The sequence below is a fragment of the Rhodnius prolixus genome, unplaced genomic scaffold, assembly GCF_049639745.1.
Source record: "Rhodnius prolixus isolate KJV_2025 unplaced genomic scaffold, Rpr scaffold_3, whole genome shotgun sequence".
NCBI lineage: Eukaryota > Metazoa > Arthropoda > Insecta > Hemiptera > Reduviidae > Rhodnius > Rhodnius prolixus.
The window spans coordinates 29,687,610-29,708,788 of record NW_027411603.1 but is presented as its reverse complement, the minus strand read 5'-3'; the positions used below and the strand labels follow the sequence as shown (position 1 = coordinate 29,708,788).

At 33.0% G+C, this 21,179-nt stretch overlaps 1 protein-coding gene, 1 long non-coding RNA gene and 1 other non-coding gene across 8 annotated transcripts in view; 1 reads left to right on the top strand and 2 right to left on the bottom strand.

Annotated features, from left to right (window-relative positions):
• Positions 1-21,179, bottom strand: part of LOC141452295 (uncharacterized) — a 592,044-nt gene that overhangs the window by 151,254 nt on the left and 419,611 nt on the right. For 5 of the 6 annotated variants that reach the window (XM_074124274.1, XM_074124275.1, XM_074124279.1 and 2 more), the window contains exons 4-15: positions 17,360-17,528; positions 15,868-15,981; positions 15,523-15,774; positions 13,871-13,990; positions 13,648-13,787; positions 10,856-11,075; positions 8,487-8,564; positions 7,052-7,156; positions 5,299-5,428; positions 3,927-4,054; positions 1,963-2,045; positions 223-352 (exon numbers count right to left, since the gene is read on the bottom strand). In XM_074124274.1, coding sequence (XP_073980375.1) covers positions 223-352; positions 1,963-2,045; positions 3,927-4,054; positions 5,299-5,428; positions 7,052-7,156; positions 8,487-8,564; positions 10,856-11,075; positions 13,648-13,787; positions 13,871-13,990; positions 15,523-15,774; positions 15,868-15,981; positions 17,360-17,528 — 1,669 coding nt within the window. The remainder of the gene's footprint in view (positions 1-222; positions 353-1,962; positions 2,046-3,926; positions 4,055-5,298; positions 5,429-7,051; positions 7,157-8,486; positions 8,565-10,855; positions 11,076-13,647; positions 13,788-13,870; positions 13,991-15,522; positions 15,775-15,867; positions 15,982-17,359; positions 17,529-21,179) is intronic. The other variant, XM_074124276.1, reaches the window with a different exon arrangement.
• Positions 6,076-7,609, top strand: LOC141452355 (uncharacterized). The gene is made up of 3 exons (XR_012457341.1): positions 6,076-6,182; positions 6,254-6,335; positions 6,851-7,609. It is a non-coding gene; the product is annotated as an uncharacterized lncRNA (long non-coding RNA).
• Positions 9,542-9,649, bottom strand: LOC141453875 (U6 spliceosomal RNA). The gene has a single exon (XR_012458270.1). It is a non-coding gene; the product is annotated as a U6 spliceosomal RNA (small nuclear RNA).

Sequence of the window (21,179 nt, the reverse complement as noted above, 5' to 3'; positions counted from 1 at the left end):
CAAAAGATGTGAGCCACCAATTTGAAAAATAAAAAGAAAACAAAAAATTAACAGTAAAGGTGACCGATGCACTAAAATTGTCATCTGTAGAAATGCATAAAAACAAAAACCAAAAATATGTACCAGAGTATTTTCATACTTTTTTTTTTTTTGGCGGGGGTAATAAAAGAGTATATATATACATATACAATTTGTTTTTCTCTTGTTCTTGTAATAAAGTACCTCGGGATTATGTGCATCAATGTAACCTTCCTGTTCTAGTATTTCCATAGACATGACACTGTGGAAGTCAATACCGTTGTTACTTGGAGACAAAGGTTTCATGCCATTACGATCTCTCACTTTACCAGGCCTTAAAGGAAATAACACACACAATATTTAGTTTGCACAGAAAAACAAACGAAATAAACAAAAAAAAACCAAAACAATAATATCTAGTTATGTCATTGTTAGAAAAAGTATAAAACTGAAAATAAAAATCAAACATTTTGAAAGTTTTAAAACAGAAAACCAAATTAAAAATGCCAAAAATTGTTTCGACTATTCTGTCTTTTTTTATACTTTTAATAGGTTCTTGGAAAAATTAATTTTATTATTATTTTTAATTTAATTAATTAAAAATGAAATGAACACTAACTTGTAAACTGCTGGAATGAATAAATTAATATAATAATGTAATTATTTTTTCCTGTTCTTTTGTAGAATTAATTTCTTCAAAATTAGGGCTTAATAATTATACCCTAAATATGTAAAAGAGGTAGTTACGTTTAGGTGAGACCTTGTCTTTTTCAAGTACACTAATGACAACTGATTCAAGATTCTTGAATTTTCTTTCTCATTTTTGCAAAAATTATTTTGAAATGCATCTAAGTATTCCAGCCGGTAACATATCGCAAGCCTTGAACAGACTAAGTAGAGTACCAATGACGACCAAATCTAAGACAAAATCTTTCCGCGCATAGGGTGGGTTCAGTTAAAATCAGCAAAATTGCACTATCACTAAAGTAAAATTACCAAAAAGTAAAGCAATGCCTATTTCTTCAGGCGAACTGTACGTCCAGCTACCAATTAGGTGTCATGGGCGGAGGCGACTAGCAAACATACTTTACTGTAAATTTCTTTTATTAACCATTAAATAAAATCCAAGGCCTAAGACGGGGAATCAAACCCAGTACTACAATACATAATTAGCTTTACAGGTCTCGCCTCTAACCGCTCGGCTACCTTGGCGCCTGTATCACTAATTTGCGTTCTGTGCCATCTAGCATTTTAAGACCAGAAAATGCACAGAAAAGACTGTTGATAAACTTAGACCTTCTTCTTCCAACTACAAACGGCTGTCAACATTAGCCTTCTTTCTTTACAGCGAAAAGTAATTAACCTAGACTGAGGTTTCACCATAGCTGGCAGGTTAAAACGATAGATCATGCCACAAAAACGACGTGGCTGGGCATCATAAAATGAAAAGACCTCCGTCGGGTTGGAGCGGCAAGATGGCGCCTTAAGCCTGAAGATCGGAAGAAATGGGGAAACTTATTGAGGAGATACAGATCCTACTCTAAGATCTGTTGCATCGAGTAGTAGAACCTGTAAAACCAACAAAGACGATTCCTCGCGCTAGTGACCATAGATGTTATTATGCAGCAAAACTTAAAACTCAATATCTCATAAATGTTTAAATATGTTGATGTACAGAAAAGTATAAATATTTTTAAAAAGTTAAATATAAACGTAACTACCTCTTTAAATATATTTATCTAACAATCTTTGTGAGAAATAAACTTGCTAAAATAATGTTTCCTGATTTCAAGCCTAAGTAATAAGTTCACCATATACCAAGGCATCCCCAATAAAATTGTTATTTTAAAAGTGTTATAAACAAAAATGCGTGCAATATTGTATCAAATATAAATGACACCGTGTAAGTAAACTGCTGTTTTTGTTGGTTTACTCAATACTTACACGTTCATATTGCTATCTACTCCATTACTTCGTATCACTTTACTGTTACTTCGACTCAGAGTGTTTGTACCATTCATTTTCATCTGTAAAATAATTATTCATTATTTAATTTAAGTATCTCTTAAAAATTTTATTGTTTAAGTGAGTAAAAAAAAGCACATCTAAGGATAAATTTAGGTAAATTATACAACGTTCACAAAATTGAATTAAACGTTAATAGCTACCGAGAATAACATATTTAGATTGTTTTTGTAGGCTGCACTTTCAGACTTGCAATCTTTTTTCAATTTTTGGTTACAAATTCACTCAATCGGAAATTACTTTTATTCAAATTTACTTGATTTTTTTCTGGGACTAGTTTTTCTTGAGTTATTTAACCAAAGCGTAAATAGAATTCGAAGTAGTTGTTGTGGATCCAGGAAAATAACCAAAGATAATGCCTAGAATGGGAATCGAACCCAGTACAACCCAGAGCTTATCTGCGCCTAGCCACTAACCGCTCGGCTACCTTGGTGTCTACTACTGTCATAGATTTGAATTTGAATTTGGAAAGCTAAACTAGTACCAAACTCTCCCGTTTGGCCCACCAATTTAAACTAAAATACTTTTTGGCCTTCTCCGGTAAAAAGCTCGTAAAAATTCACTTTGCTTACAGGTCCTAATTTTATGTATTCACGTCTATACTCTATATTAATGATGACCTTACTATTTGCTAATTTAAGTACGAGTCACTCATATTGAGATCGTTGCAGAGAGAATAAAAGCAATAGTTTGAAATCGTACCCCAGCAGTTAATTCGTTAATTTTTAGAAATAAAATAAAATAACCTCCTAACATAGGATAGATAAGTAATACTTAAAATATGACTTGTTATTGCAAGAAATGATACAAAAAATGCTTTCAGTTTGCCCCGGAATAATATAATCCAATCCTCCACATCGACTAGAGCGATTTTCTAAGATAACTATAACCATTTAGGTCAGCTACTGCCTAGCAAGACAATGTATTACCTACAAACTCTATACAGGTCCAGCTTGGGAGGCCTCGAACTGTGATAGAACAAATTTTGGAGGGCGCTAAAATGGCTAATAGTTTTAAATCTTTTACAACCCACTTAAACGCCTTAAGTATGTCTAACAGTCTACATCATCCAAACATTACTTGCAGAATGAACGGTAAAACTCTATCTTGGAGTTCATAAGGTATGTCGACTAACACTAGGATAAACCTCACTTTAGGTAACAGATTTCAATTGTTTAGGCGAATACTGAATGGAAAATATAACGACCATCTCTACACCGCGAAAATAATCAACATATTTACAATTCGATAATGGTTGTACAACTGCGAAATTGAGATTTCTACAAATCTTCCAAAACTGTAAAGAATTCAATCAAAACTTCCTCGCCATTCTAAGTCTTAAATCTGCCATACACACAGACCCAAAAACGCTGTTCAAGACAGAACACAGTCAAAACCAAATACAGAAATTTCCCATTAATCATTAATCTTTACATCTCAAACTTCACCACGCCAAAACACCACAAGAAAACTAAAAAGGAAATGGACCAGGGATACCTTTGGAAATTGAAATCAGGACCAATTCAACCAACAAGTGCCAATGGGAGTAACTGCATCACAAAAAAAACGTACAAATATTGCTTATTCGAAAAAATAAATTAACAAAAAACTATTTAAATAAATAACTAATTGAATAAACAAAAATCTCTTTTAAAAAACTAGTATAAAACACCTAAAACAAAATAGATTTTAAAGTATTGAGGAATCTAGAACTTCAAGTTTGCACCATCTTGAATTTCCTTTTGTTTAATTCAATTTCAATTATTCCGATTATTAACTGCTTTTTTATTATTTTAAAAAAATAATCGTTCAAAAAATGTACGCATTATTTCTTCGGAAATTTATCATGCAAATTTTGCACTTGAATTAGTGTATAATTTTACCTGTTTATTTGGATTTAGGGTATGTAACGGTATAGCAAAGTTCACCATTCTTAGTTCTTCTGATTCTCCATCACCACCGTAACTCCAATAAGCAGGCTTAACAATGTGTTGAGAATGATATAATGGAGCTGGAATACAAATATTTGTATAAATAATTAAAACTTTCATAAGTTAATGAGAAATTCTGCTTCTTGCAACATAGTTTTTTCGCAACAATGGTAGTAAACAATAAGCAAATAAATGCTTTTAGAAAAAAATAAGCTTTTATTAGCAACGCGTCACGAAAAAACGAAACATTTTTTTACTAAAACAATAAGATGGCATTTAAGAAATAGTTATTTTTGCTCCGACGAGAATGAAATATAAATATATTTCATATTTAAATACTATATCATCTAATTTCAATGGAGATTGTTTGAGTAAGCCTTAATCTCTCTAATCATTAAGAAAACTTCCTTCTGATCTGAAAGGTATTTGTTTGACTTTTTCTGTCATTTCAAGAAAAGTTAATAAGTTGAACTTGATTTATGAATTGATTTTGTTTCGTTTATTTCCAATTCAGACTACGAAATGTGATTATTGAAAAATTCAATGTGATTAAAAAACAAAGCAAGTGTATGGTTGGAAATGTTTTTAGGCATGCAATGCTGGATAATTTCTTGTGTCGTAACATGCATGTTTATTGCATTCAAGGCCACTTTCCGATTTACTTGCATCACCAGAGGTAGCTTACTCAGTATGGTGTAGAGATTTCTACTTCACTTAGTTACCGTCTCGCACTGTACTAGCAAGTAACTCATTTATCTACCTCTTATAACAGATTAAAGTACGAAACCAGTTAGGGATGCAATAAAATTGCATGTTACGACAGATAAAAATCAAAGATACAATGTGTACGGTGTTTTATAATCATAATTATACAAACAGATGAACAATTTCATTTACCTTCTAACCAATTGTCAATATTTACCTTCTACCAATATTCATTATTTATATTTCTTTAATTCAATTGCAACCCACCTATCAACAATGTTGCATAGTCGAGCACTTTTATGAATGTTTTATGAATAGGGTATTTAGTATAACAACTATCAGATGTCCAGTATGCCTTCAGCATACGGATAATAATGTTTTAAATCTGACTTTGGGAACAGCGATTGGGGTTGGGAAATAGGCACTCCTAACAAATTTTAGAGAACAAAAATATAAGGACCATGAGACGAGGATATATAGTAAATATCCAAAATACTGTTGAAAGGTACCTACAAGAAAATAAGTAAACTAGCAAAAATAAACTTTAACATGCAATTTGAAAATAATTTTAATAATAAAAAAAATTAACTAGTAAAGAAAAACATATACGAAAACTTACCGGTATCAACTAGCCACTCATCAGGATCTTGATGAACATGGAGATCGTTATTTGTAAATAGTTTATAATAGCCTTGCAGTACTAGCACTAGTTCTTCAGCATCTCGTTCTTCTACAGTCAGTCGTAATTCCTAAAAATTAATTAAAAAGAACAAACGTAAATAGCAATGGTAGTAAAATTACAATAAAACAGTTGCTCCAAACAAAACTAATTCTTTATTCATTTTCAGTATTATAATGTTTTAATATAAAGCCTTACAATAAGAACTTATAAAATCCCTTGAACTATGAACTTTACACAACGAACCATAGACGATTACTAGATAAATCCAGTTTAGTAAGGCAGTTTTATACTGAAGAAATTGTAAGGATTGGGTATAGATTTTTTGTAACATAATTTCTAGATGTAGGTGTAGTATTTCTTTCACTAGTTGATCAAAGTAAACATCCTAAGTTCCGCCCACACTGAAAGACCACCTACGTAGATGGATCCTACTCCAACGTTCATCGCAATTTGAATTTTTCTATTTTACTTATTAATTTTTTTACAATTATTGTATAAAATATTTTAATTATTTTCTTTCATACTTTCAGTAAAATAATAACAAGAGGTTCACAGAATTTAATAATAAAGTCATTTATGCCCATTTTGAAAATTTTGTTCATTTATTCTTCAACACCTCATATTGCAGAATAACTTAAACTAATACTGTTAGTGCACAACATATGTATGTGTTTTTACTAGAATGTATTGGAATATCTTTAACCGGCTGTAACGCGGGACTATCATGTGGTTTGTGTTTTAAGAACATTATTTGTATACAGAATTGTATGTTAATTTGCTGGTTGATCTGGTTTTGGATTCGGAAAGAGAGACAAAATGTGGTAAATACCATATTAATTGTTAATTTGTAAGCATTTATTATTACATATGTACCAATATTTATTGTTTGTAGAAACGAGTTATGAGAGAATAAACTCCATTGCACATTAGCCTGGTTTTTGATCTGGATCCAATACTATATTAATTGTTAACTTGTAAGTATTTATTTTCACATATGTACCAATATTTATTGTTTGTAGAAACGAGTTATGAGAGAATAAATGCTTACAAATTAACAATTAATGTACTAACATGTATTAATTTACTAATATTTACCACATTTTGTCTCTCTCTCCGAATGCAAAACCCAAAACCAGACCTACCAGCAAATTAACATACAAGCAAAGTAACATACAATTCTGAATACAAATAATGTTCTTAAAACACAAACCACAAGATAGTCCCCATTACAGCCGGTTAAAGATATTCCAATACACTCTAGTAAAAACACATATATTGTGCACTAACAAATACTGAAAAGTATTTCCACAAAGCTTAGTTCTTTCTTAAAAAAAAAAAATTACTTAATTTTATTTACCAGTAACCTTGAAAAAAATCCCCAACTATTGAACTAAATAGTGTTCTTTTCTACCTTAAGAATTTTCAACTGTTGCGAACTGTATTTTTCTCCAAACTGATCAAAATCAATCAGTATAATTCCTGATTTCAGATTAATGCTAAGGCGATGAACATTTCAAAAAACCAATCTTACAGAGTAACGTTGCAAAAGTAAATTAGATATTGGAAATTTATAATCTAAAGAAACAACATAATAAATGCGAGGATGTTCTTAATTTCATTTTATTGGATCACAAAATATCTGTAATATCAAACTGACTTAAAAGAGATAAAGAAAAATAAAAACACTAACTTTATTTGGCGTCGAAGGGAGATAAAGCGTAACAGTTGACAAGAGGTGATCTTCTTTTTCTAATGATACCATACTTAACTGCTCTATTTCAGCTACTGGAATAGGCTAAAAATAATATTTTAATTAATTTATTAAAATAAATAGATGCAAAGTAATAAGGGTACACATCAGCAGACAGTTTAATTGGTGAAACGATGATTACATTTCATTCACACTTAAAAGGTTTTACAGCGTAAAGAGTAAAGTATTGAATAAAAATTAAAAAATGGCAAGAGAATTACACCCTAAATGATAATTAATTTTCTTAAAAGTATTTCAAATATAAAAATATTTAAAACTGAAATTACTTGGTAAAGGCTGTCAAGATATACAACTCGAATCTGACCAAATTTTGCAAAATGAATATAAAATTTTATAATAAAATGATTATAAGAATTGCAGGAGGATATCACGTGATTTAGAAATATGGCTGCACCATATTGCCATGATCCATTTAAATGAAAATAATATTTATAATTCTTTGGTTTTTTAAAATTACAATGTAATGTCTGCCCTGGTTTAAAGTACCCACTCGATTTTTATTTTAATTATACATTTATTATTTTATTTAGAAAGAATTTGTTTTTTTTTTTTTTAAATTTATTTTGTAATTTACAATCTTTATGTTTGTATACAATCAGTAAATATGATGATTATGATGAACTGGTGCGGGAGGAGAGCAGGAGGAGAGAAACTACCCAGCGGTAGCACTCTCTATAGGAGAGAGGAGAATGTGAGGAGAGAGGAGATAGGAGAATAATGGGTTTAGGCCTTCAGACTACTGGCGATCCAGTCGACGAGGGGTATTAGGGATGTCAGAGGAAGCGAGAGACAGTACAAGAGGATTAGAGGTAGTCGAGAGAGTAGTATGGAATTTTTGGTATTTAGTCTTGGCGAATTGGTCTCTGAAGGGAAAGTTGAGGTCGGTGTGAAGAGTGAGGTTAGTCACGTAGAAAGAAGCGTCAACTATCTGTCGGAGGAGTTTTGACTGAAATGTCCACATAGGTTTGAGAATAGTATTGTAAAGCAGTTTTTGCACGTTTTGTCATTGCTTGTATTTTATGTCGTGTGTGGGTTCCACGCGAGTCGTTTGTTTATGTAGAGCCCAAGGTAGCGCACCAGATCTGTACAAGGAAGAGGATTGCTGTTGAAGAGGGCAGATGGACAGGAGCCCCGCCGGAGAGTAAACGTGGCATGCTGGCATTTCTGTGAGTTCATTTTAATCCGCCACTTCTTTGCCCAAGGTTCTATTTTATGTAAGTGTGTCTGTAACTTGTATGAAGCCGATGAAAGATGTGTACTTGTGGCTAGTATGGCTGTGTCGTCTGCACATGTACAGAGTAGGTTTTTTTTTTTTTTTTTTTTTTTTTTTTTTTTTAAATAAAAATAGACTTACTATATTATTCCTGAGACCCGTTATTTGACTTATGCCTAGTTTTGGGCTAACCAATATCACATTTTCAACAGTACTATCCTAGAAAAGAAGAATAACAAAATGGTGAATTTATTATTTAAACAAAAACAAAAAATTAGACCAATAAATAAATATGTTTTTTTGAGACTACATTGGCTCATTTATTTTTTAGATCTGTGCGATTCAATCCTGCAGAAACGATTTCTCAAACAAATACAACAGTGACTATCGATTCATTTATCCAGAAATCTTTGATTTTATCTGTCGTAGCACGCATATTTCTTGTATCACTGACCGGTACTGAAGAAGATTAATCAGATTAGTGTAGAGATTTTGACTTTACTTACGTTACCGTGTAGCACTTTATTTGCTGAGCATTCATTTCAATATGTAACATTCTTTATATAGATACTTGAATTGCCAAGCAATTTTATAGCATTATAAACGTCTCATTAGACCAATTCAGTAAAAGGGTCTTTTGTTGCAACAAAAGTGTAGTTTTAATGTATAGTCGCTTTAAACAATATTCCTTCCACTTTTAACCTATCGTATAAATGGCGGCAGGGATAGCGAAGGTTATTAAAGTATGGTGGCTGAGGTTCAGCTCTTTTGTGGGCTGTGATGATCGGAGTGTAAGTACCATCCAAAAAATATTCTTCAGCCATAAAAGTTGAATAATTCTTCTACTTTATGGTTTTCCGTCTGCTCTATATCCAGATCAGAGGGGGTACTATATCTCTCTTCGAATTTTCTAATAAGTACTCGAATCAAGTAAAAATCAATTTGTCAAATTTTATATGATGGAAATTGCTTTTATCCCTTTCTTTTTGTCTATTTGTACAATACTGGGACATTGGACTGACAATGGAAGGTTTTTTCGACAAATTCGTAGTTCCTGTTTTTGTTCCTACATTGTTTTCATTTTACGAGTATCACCTATAAATACGTGTGTTCTTTCTCGAGCTTAGCGATTTTATCGGTTTTGTTCCTTTCTTAGTTTATTCCTGCATTAACTACATTTTAAACACACAAAATTGAAAAATTAAATGAATATATAAATTATTTTGCGTGTTATCCTTGCGCAGGGGCCATGCTAATCTTCTCTGTATCGTTCTAATTTTAGTATAAGTACCGCTGAAGCGATCATGTAAACTTTGAATGTAATTTTAACAATATAGCTTCATGGAACGATATTTTTAATAAATTAGTGAAATGTGTCCAACTACAATTTAAAGAAGAATTTATGCAGAAAGTTTTGGAACTCGATTCCTATAACATTTATAAAGAGCTTAATTTTAGCTTAGGTAGCAAACATTACTTCAATTGGAGTTTATCATTGGAGCAAGTCAGGTGGATAATTAAGGCTCGGGCTGGTTTATTGTATTTAGGTAGTTCTCCGCCATACAGAATGTACCATCTGTTGGTAGTTTGTACTAGACTGAGTGAGGTCAGACTAAAATATTTTAGGAATATTTCTATATCAAATGTGGAAATATTAGAATTATTAAATGGTTCTGATTGGCCTCGGTTAGCACAATATTGTAAAGGAATTAGTAAACACGGTTCTAGTATTAGTTAAATTAAATAGAAGAAATAAATGTTAGATTTATAGGGTAATCCTTTACTTTCTGAAAAAGGTTATTATTAATTATTTACAAATGTTTTTGTGAAAACTTTTATTTACCTAAAATTTTTTTTTATTCTCTGTTTTCTTAGTATTATATTAATAATTTAAAAAATTAATTTGTATTAACCTCTCTGCCGTCGGTCTTTGACCATGGCAGTTGTCTTTATAATTTATTTTGTATACCCATAAGTGTATTTTATTTATATTTTTATTTTAATAAATGAAGACTATATAATAAAATATAAATTATTTATTTTTTAGAATGATAAAAGCAACCGATTGTAAATACTAAAAAGAATAATGTAACATATACTTTTGCGTTGTTTTGTGACCAGTAATTATGTCACAACATAAGCATAACTCTCTTACTTTGTTGTACATTTAATGGACTTCCGCAATAAAAAGATAAAAGTAATTTGTTACTGAATTATAATGTTAAAACTAAATAGCAAAAAACGCAAATTACCAAAACAAAGTAAAGCAATGCTTATTTTTTCAGGCGGGCTTACTACCAACTTAGGTGTAAGGGCGGAGGCGTCTAGTTCGTGTACCACACTATAAATTTCTTTTATTAAACATTAAATAAAAATTCAAGGCCTAGACCGGGATTCGAACTCAGTACAACAGTATTAGCTTCGCAGGTCTCGCCTCTAACCGCTCGGCTACCGTGACGCGCCATTCAAGAACTTAATTTATTTTAATTCAAACAAAAACTATAGTTTACCATACTATTTGTTGGGAAGCATTTTGCTCCATAACTTGGTAACTGGCTGATTATTGTTAGGTAATATAGTTTAGCCTGGAGTGCAGTTAAACATTTGTGACTTGTACCAGTCATTGTATAGTTCAATTTCAACAGGTGTGTCAATACTTTCCTTAATTCTTTTCTTTTCATAGTTTCCAGCAATGATGAGGGCACAAATCTTTCCAGTCCGAAATCTCTCCTAAAAAAATATAAATTGTTATTAGTTTTGCAGTAATAATATTTTAAGGGAAATTAATGTTTAATTTAGGAGTAAGTTGGTAATAATATTATAACTAATTGAGACTGAGATTAGGTAACTTTTTATTAAGACTGTAAAGCTTTATACTAATAGCGAAAACTTTTACACAGATTCCATGATAACTTTAATCATATTCAATTTTGTTTAGAACTAGCTCTTGGTTGCTACATACACTTTGTCCACGTTGATGAAATTGACGGAAAAACGACGCACTGGCAGCACAAATTGTCACAGTATGACGTTTTTCAACGCTTTTTCGTGCCATTTTTGACGATCAACCCTTACAAAAAGTGTCCTACAGTTTTGATCAAGCCAAAAATAAGTTGAAGATAATCGTTAACGTATCGCCATAGTTAAGGAAATTGATGGAAACTTTTCAATAACCAGCGATACAACTCAGCTATGGTTCAGAAAATAGATCTTTGAGATGTTTCTCCAATACTCTTTGGAGCCCTAAAATTATTAAATACGAACTTGGAGTTTTTCACTTTCATTTCTTTTATATGTTACTCATAAGCAGGCTCACAGATTGCCACTTTATGAACAAATTTTTTCAGAATATATTTCCAAGACAAATCATTCATGGATTTTTAATCCATTTCTTATAAAAGAGAAGTAAACCACTAGTTTGGGGGGACGAAAGGATTAGCTATTGCAAAGAGTATATTTACTTAGGAGTACCCTTTGCCGCCTCCGTTAAATATATTAAAGCTGCAGAATATTTCATTGGTAGAGCTCAGTTATCTTCAGGCAATGTTAGGAATATTATCTGCAGTTCTAAATAGGGCATTTCAAGAGGATGTGTTCTAACGTCTCCAGCTCATGTAGGTTACAGACAGTGCACAATAATGTGGCATCGATGAAGTAAGAATGACCATTTATATAAAAATGTATTCTCTCAGTCCCGCTTAGTCGTAACTGCAAGATCACCCTAATTTTTTGAATGGGGCCATTTAATTTAAGATAATATTCCCCGGCACCCAGGTTACTAACGTGTCTGAAGACCGGATTAAAATTAGAATTGCATGGGATACAATTTATTTGCCACTTTATGAATAAATTTATCGACTTTTTCAAACTATGGTGTCAGCTACCCTCTTCTATGCAGCTGAAATTTGGGCCCTTCGCTATCTTGACAAACTAGAAATTATTTTAACTCAGTTTTTAAAAAATCTGTTTTATCTCCCTCGCAATACTCCTAACCACTACCTTAGAGTGGAATTTGGGATGCACTCGCTGAGTACCTCAATATTCAAGAGAGCGCTTGCTTGGTGGAAAAAATTGCTTGATATGGGCTCTGAACGTCTGCCAAAGAAGGTGTACCTAAAACTGAAAGATATGGAGTCGTTAAAAGATAATAAGGTGGACTTTAATTGGGTTACACAATTACACTTCATGTTTAGTAGAATAGGAGCGGATGATGTCTGGGAGAGACAAAAAGTATCTCATGCCGAGTCGGAGGCTTTGGTAGAGCGATGGGCTGCGAATAGCATCTCAAGTGACATTGAGAAAGTGTGCAATTCTAATTTTAATCCGGTCTTCAGACACGTTAGTAACCTGGGTGCCGGGGAATATTATCTTAAATTAAATAGCCCCATTCAAAAAATTAGGGTGATCTTGCAGTTACGACTAAGCGGGACTGAGAGAATACATTTTTATATAAATGGTCATTCTTACTTCATCGATGTCACATTATTGTGCACTGTCTGTAACCTACATGAGCTGGAGACGTTAGAACACATCCTCTTGAAATGCCCTATTTATGCACCTGTCAGGAGCCATTACCTATCCAAATACATCCAAGGCGAAGTTGATTGTAATACACTAATTGATGTTTTGCAGGTGGACAGTCTTCGGAAGTTGAATGACATCTTCTGTTACATTGCGAGCGTCGTGAGGCTGAGGTCCTTCGCGCTCGACGAATGAAGTTATTTTTATGTTCTATATTTTTTAATTTTTGGTTATTCGTTGGGTGCGAACGATCTTGCTTTCTTGGCGCCGCTGTTGTGGAGTGTCTTTTGACTTTGGGAGCTGCCCTCTGGCTAGATTTTCCGTTTGGGGGTTGACTGAGGCAGACTATTTTTCACTGTACCTCTTAATTGACTACAGGTTATGTTGGGTTTATTGAATTGCTACTAAATTTAAAACATTGAAATATTTGATTTAAATATTATTTAATTAAAGTATTTGTATTGTTATTTAAAATATTAAAATTATGTTCAATCTAGTTTCGTCTGGTGATATTTAATTGGCTTTGTATAACTAATTTTGAGTTCAATTAATTTTGTATTTTGTTTTAAACAAATTATGTTATATGTTATTTGAAATTGTACCCTACTCCTTGCTACAAGGAATTCCCTTATAAGCAATAAAGTTTATTATTATTATTATTATTATTATTATATAATCCATTTCTTACCCTTGCAACAACATGGTTTGCAATAAATAGATCAACTATTTAGCTCAAATTTTCCAATACAGTTAGTTATATAGATAATTAAAATGTACTTACTCAACTGACTTAACCGTTATCTTCGAAGGCTGTATGTTATTTGCTAAACAATGCTGATGTATGTGCAATGCAGCTAATCTAAGAGCCACATCGTATTTCAATTCTGGTGCATACCTTTCTTGTACTACATCGTTGCAACACTGTTGAAATAAAATTTAATAATTAAAACTCATATTTATTTTAATGTAAATTTAAATTTTTCAAATCTAAAAAAAAAATTTACCTGTAGGTAAAAATATTCGAAAGCTGCTAAATCTTTCTGCGCAAGGTCGCAAGGATCGCTAGGTACGAAAGCGACTCTAAAAAGGCAACGAAGGTTGTGGGTGCCAGGTCGCGATGCAACCTATAAAAGTTCTTTTTTTCAAAATTTTATAAAAATCAATTTTTTAAAAAAGACGTTCCTGAGTCGTATTATATCAATGTTTTGTAGCTATCAAGAATTAAAAAATCTTACAGCAAGGGTTGAGTGAATTTAGAAAAATATATTATAATAAATAAGCATAAACAGTAAATCTAAAAGTAAAAATTATTTTTTTCCATAATTCTGCAAGTACTGAATTATCATGATGCGAGTATGATATACTTGTTTGGTTTTGGTTCAAAAAACCACCGTTTTGTTGCCAGTAAAAACTAACAATGAAGTTCCGACGGCAGTTTTTTTTATTTGGAATTATATAAGAGGGGTTTTCTTTTTTATTTTTTTCGTAATGTCCCCGAGTAAGACAAATTTAGCTTTCCTAGTTCATGGACCAGCTTAACTGAACATTATGTAATTTTTACTATATAATTTTTAATTATAAAATTAATTATAATTACAAAATAGAACCGAAAACAAACTCCAAAACATAAAAATAAAAAATATTAACGTAAATGGTATTGTCGGGTCAAATTTGACCCAAAACCTATACTTTATTTACTCGTACTGCTCAAGAACGACTGATTTGTATCAGTCGATTGTTGGTGAGGATGAAAGAGGAGAATTCAGAGAAGGGGAGATGTTTATAGTTAATTCCTACAAAATGCCACACAAAAGAAAAACGCACAGGTTAAATTTGACCCGACGAAACCAGTTGAAGGCTAATGAATAAAGCAGAGCTGTGTAAGCACTTGTAAGTAGATTTTAAGCTAAATATAATGACTTCTGCAAATCAAGCAGCAGTAATTTAAAGTAGTTAATCTAATGAATACCTTACTCCAAAAAACAATAAGTATCAATTTTATGTATTTCTCGGAACAGGTAAATAATACACATGTAAGTCCATGAAGATAATTATGTATTTTTTAAAAAGGTAAGTATTTACTTAACAAAACAAACACGTTTTTCATTTCTCTGCTCTCCCCATAACCCTACTGTCCACTCCCTTACTGCTCAATCGATCTCTTTATCATATCGATATCAAATATACCACAATCAACAAAATATTTCTGTACCTCGGAAGGAAAAGGCACCATGTCACAAAAAGTAAATTTTACAGGGGAGCCAAATAAAGATATTTTTCCAAATTCATTTTTTGTTCCACTTTTCCGGTTGTACTCTTTCCTGTACTTCTCACCATAATTATTACAGTTGGTATGGCCACTTAACCTCCCATATTTTAAAATATTTTATTTTGATCTCCATTGTGAAAAAAATTTATGCCCATGTAGTGCCTTTTACCCTTAAGTAATGAAGTATCATAGCGCTTTTTAAAAATACATAAATCGCTTAATAGTAAACATAGGACATTGTGCTTTACACCTCTAGAAAGAGCAACAAAAAATCTGTAAAATGATGCCAAAATCTGAAAATCGAAAAAAATGGACATGGTGCCTTTTCCTTCCGAGGTACAGATTTGCAAAAAAAAAATAATAATAATAATAAATAAACAAAATTACCCTGGAAAGCGTATGAAGTGGGTTAAGTAAGGTTAATTTGTTACGTCTCAATGTTTTCACTTGTTCCAGCACTAAGGCAAAGTGGCTAGTTTGTTTTAAACATAGTTTTGACTGCAGCGAAACAAGTACATCACCCACTGTTGTATTCGAATCATATTTAAATGATTTTGTTTGTCCATTTTCTAAAAATACTTTCAATACGTTAGGTAGTACTGTACCAGCTCCCCAATCTCCACCGCTGAGTGTACAACCCTGAAAATAAATATTTAACCTCAATTTATTTATCATGAAAATATGAAAACTAAAAATAAATTAAGCAATTAATTAAATTAAAAGAATATTTACGGGAAATAATGGCGATCCATTCACTACTACACCTTCTGCAAATCGAACTCTAGAAGGATTCGATTTCAGTTTTGCCTTCTTGGCTGAACTTAATATCGCCGATTTTCTTAATGACTGCACATAAAAACATACAATAATATAAATAGGTCCATAAAAATAGGCGAAATGTTTCCAAATATATACCTCTAATAATAAAAAGGAGAAATTTTTGCTTTTTTATCAGTTGCAATAGCCATTAAAATAAAAACATATAGTGGCTGCTTTAAAGAATGTAAACATATATTATTGGTGTAGTGAAAGAAATTTGGTTTAAACCAAATGAAGACTACATGGGAATGTACATGGATTAATTAAGTCCATTTTATAGATTTTTAAGGAGAGCAACTTTAAAGTTTGAAACGTTACAGTTTCAGTATTTATTGTAATATGCTTTTTGAAAGTTATACAGTGCATTGACTGACCATTCTTTAGTATTCCTTAAAAGTATCAAATATTTTTTAAAAATTGAGGCCTCTATGTCTATTTGTCTGTATGTCTCTTTTTAAGTTTCTTAGTATAACCCTCGAATCAGATTGTGAAAATAAGAATAAAATGTAATATAGAGATCATATTTCACTATATCAACTTTATGCAACTCTCACGACAAAATTCTATTCATCTGTGAGTCTATTCATCTAACATACAGGGTGTTCATGACTAATTGAGTTTCAGAAAATAATAATATTGTTTACAAATTTTCTGCTTTTATTTTAAATGAACTTTTGTAAATTATAATAATATACCTTTCATAGAAGCAGACAAAAAATTAATACAGCTTAGAAATGCACACTTACAGGACTTTACCCTTTCTGTCCGTGTTTTGGACGGACTTCACCCGTTTTCTCAGTGTATACCATATATTCATCTGGATATAACTCTGAGACTGAAACCATTACATTCAACTAAGTTGACCCATCTGAATGTTTCTGTGATGATGCCAAAAACTAATTTTCGTCAAAATTGGACTAAACCCCTTTTTTCCGTGAAGTCTTCAAATACAATTGGTGATTTTACTTTATTTAATCCAAGGGGCTACAATTGTGGCTACTGGGCGTCCTGAAGCTTCCATTGTGACTTGTTAGCTTCTGGATTACTGCCGCAGAAATGAGCGGCACTTTCTGGAAGGGAGAGTTGTGCAAGATTAATGAAGAAGCTATGAAGCGATGTATTCTACTTAAAGATTGAAAAAGATAACAAGCACATGGACGAAGTTGTGCAGAAATTGTGGCTATTATCACTTCTTTGCTTTTTGCGTTTCCGCAATGGCGGCGTGAGCAACAATAATAAGACCGCTCTAGAAGGAAACAGGAAGTAGTCTGCAGGAAAGCATTAAATACTCCCATTAAGATTAGCATAGCCTAAATTAAAGTACATATAAAAAACAAGTATTGAAAATCATTTCTGATATTTGATACTTACCGACTTTTAAGCTAATAATTTAGTAAATACTTACATTGATGAGCACAGGCTGGCATACTACCAAATCGACAGTTGTCTTGCTGGCCCTGACCAGTTGTATAACATGATCTCTAGGAGCACAGCTTACATCCTCTGAGTTCACTTCTAATATGTGGTCCCCTGGTAATAGCTTTCCATCGCTAGGTCCGCCTTCAGTAACAAATCTAAGCAAAACAGTGAATAACTTCCTTAACATTCTATATTACGCAAAAAGTACAGCCACATACCTTTTATTGTGCTTCGATATTGATGAGTTTCATATCAAAGAAACATGAATGAAAATCTTTATGAAATTCCTCTAACTGATGGAATTCCTCTAACTGATGGAATTCCTCTAACTGATGGAATTCCTCTAACTGATGGAATTCCTCTAACTGATGGAATTCCTCTAACTGATGGAATTCCTCTAACTGATGGAATTCCTCTAACTGATGGAATTCCTCTAACTGATGGAATTCCTCTAACTGATGGAATTCCTCTAACTGATGGAATTCCTCTAACTGATGGAATTCCTCTAACTGATGGAATTCCTCTAACTGATGGAATTCCTCTAACTGATGGAATTCCTCTAACTGATGGAATTCCTCTAACTGATGGAATTCCTCTAACTGATGGAATTCCTCTAACTGATGGAATTCCTCTAACTAATTTATTTTTTATTTTACTTTATTTTATTTTTTTAAATCTTTTATTGAATTCACAACTGCAACAACTGTTGTAACAAGCAAATGTGATATAAGATAACTATATCTTGAATATGGATAGGAGAAGGCACCCAGTGGCGACACTCCATTAATGTGCTCTTGCTATGAGAGTAGCGCCATCTTCTTTTCAATCTCCTTGGAGGATTACCTGGTAATGTGGAGGAAGATAGGTGTTCCATTAGAGTATTAGTATGAGCTGCGGTAGAGGAATGAACTTTTAAGAAACGAGTTTTAGTAAGGTCGTTAATGAAAGGGATTTTATTAAAGAGGTCATTATGAATGGTGAGGTTAGAAATATAGAATGGAGCGTTAAGTATTTTCGACTGTAATGTCTGGATGCGTAGAAAGTTGGAACGTTTAGTCGATGCCGTATAACCGAATACGTCCCAGTAACAGAAGGTTTATTAAGAGTCTTTTGTTACGTAGGTTGAGTTTCGATCGTTTGTCAAGTAGTCTGGCGAGAAGTTTGTAGCGTTGGTTAGTTTCTTGTCTTTTCAGTCTAGTATGGGGATTCCATGTCAACCGTTTGTCTAGATGCAGTCCAAGGTAGCGTACTTTGTCCACAGTTGGTACAGGAGTTTGGTTCATAAAGGTGGGAGGTAGGATTTTTGTCCCAAGTGTAAATACTGTATATTTTGATTTGTTAAGCAAGTCCAGTAAATGGTTGATGTGTTTTTGAAGAGCCCGAGTAACGATAAGAGAATCGGAATGTGGAGATAAGATTGTAGTATCATCAGCAAAGGTGGAAAGGATGGCATTTGGATGTTGAGGTATATCTGCTGTGTATAAGGAGTAAAGAAAAGGAGTTAGGATGCTGCCCTGGGGAACACCAGCTTTATTTTATTTTATTTTTCGAACTTGAAATTTGAAATGTTCAATATCCTTTGAGGACACAATTCTTTGAAAGAAGTTCCGTACGGCATTTTATTCGTAATTTTTTGGATTGATTGCATGATTGAAGAAACGCAGGCATTGTTCTGCGTCAATTACTTACCACTGAAGAGAGTTATGGAGGGTCAAGTAAGGATCGTCCAGACAAAAAGGATAGATAATTATAAATTATCAGAATACTAACGGTACTAGTAGCAGCAGACTACCTAATAAATTTTTGATTTTTTAAAAGATTTACTAGAAAACGGCTATAACTTTAATTTGAAACGTTCTCCAAGAAAATTCGCTTGAGGGCACTTTTGACAGAAGGAAGTGGTTAGGTTTTCCTCTAACGTGTCATTACAGTATTATTGTACTGTCTTACTACCTATATAATTAATATTACAAAACAAATATGAAACTAAACTTACAAATTTTAAGAATATTAGCAGGCCGTAAGTGGCCCTTTACATTCAGTAAAGATTGTTCATTATCTTCAAATTTCTACGACTACAGTTAAACTTCATAAAATGATTAAAAACATATTTTTTTTTGTTCGTTTATCTGTGCTACAATCAGCGCGTTGGAGTTATAAGTAACAACGATAACAGTGGACAGTAGATACAAACGAGTGGAGAAATTACCCAGTGATAACACTCAAAAACATTGAACTATTAGTCACTCTATTCACTTGAGAGGAGATCACGAGGCCACACTGTCTCTTAAGGCGTCTTGTCGGGTTGTCTGGAAGAGTTCTTGAAAAAAAGATTTTGAGCTAGAGGATTTGCTTGTGGCTGCAGGTTGAATTGGAGTTTCCTGTATCGTGTTTTGGCGACTAGGATAACAAAAGGAATATCAAGATCTGGGTATGTATGTTCCGGTTTTTTTTTTTTTTTTTTTTTTTTTTATTAGCACTACAGCCCGTGAAGAGCCCTGGCCTCTACAGTAATTTTCCTCCATTCCTCTCTCTCTCTCGCCTTTTGGCGCCATCTCCTTACTCCCTGTAGCCGCATATCCTCCTCTATCTCATCCTGCCATCTTCTTCTCGGCCTGCCCACCTTACGTCTGCCTTCGGGTCGGCCCAAGAACAGCTTCTGCACACTTCTCTCATTGACCATTCTCACAACGTGCCCTGCCCAGTCCAGCCTTTTCCACTTCACTTCCCCTACCAGATCCGGTGACGCGTACAGCTGCTGCAGTTCAGAATTTTTCCTAATCTGCCATGTCCCATTTATCTGTTTTGCTCCGAAAATCCTCCGCAAAATTTTACGTTCCCATATTCGGAGCATATTACATTCACTTTTGTTTAAAATCCACGTTTCACATGCATAGGTAACAACAGGACGTATAACTGTTTTATAAATTCTGATTTTATGCTTGCGAGAGACAACTGTTGATTTTAACAATCTATTTAGGGCAAAGTAGCATTTATTTCCGGAAGCAAGCCTATCTTTTATCTCGGTTTTAACCTCTCGCTCCCGTGTAAATATGGCCCCCAAATATTTGAAGGATTTAACATTCTCAAAACTTATCCCATTTACCACTACAGAGGGTCGGTTGCCACATCTATTATCATATCTGGAGGACAGCATATATTTCGTTTTATCGTAATTCAGCTGTAAACCCACCGCTTTGGCACCTTTTTCTAACTGGTCATAACTTTCCTCTAACGCTCTAAATGTTCTGCAAACCAGCACCACATCGTCAGCGTACGCCAAATACTGCATTGACCTCGAAAAAATTGTACCATTTGGGTTTACATCAACGCTGCGTATTACTCTCTCCAACGTAAGGTTGAATAAAATCGTGGACAACACATCCCCTATGTTCCGGTTAGAGGCAGCAAATGGAGCGTTTACTATGAATCGAAGTATTTTAATTTGTAGAGATCTTGAATTCTTTGAAGATTGGAGCGTTTGGTTGAACCCCACAGCTCTATTCTACCCGCCCAGGTTTCAAAATAGAAGTATAAATCAGTCTTTTGTTGCCTTGCGACAGTTTTGATATATTGTCTGTCTTTTAAGTATTCGATAGCTCTGTTTAGTTCTGTTCTTTTAAGTCTAGTGTGGGGATAAAAGCATATATTTAAATTAAGAAAACTTTTATCAGAAGATTCTATTAAATGAATTTTGAAAGAGAAAGAAGGTACGATTCCCTCAAAAGCTCCATTTTTTCAGTAACACGTGATAAAATATCTTTGGTGTACAGTTAAGGAGGTTAAGGTTAAATGTTTTATTAAAA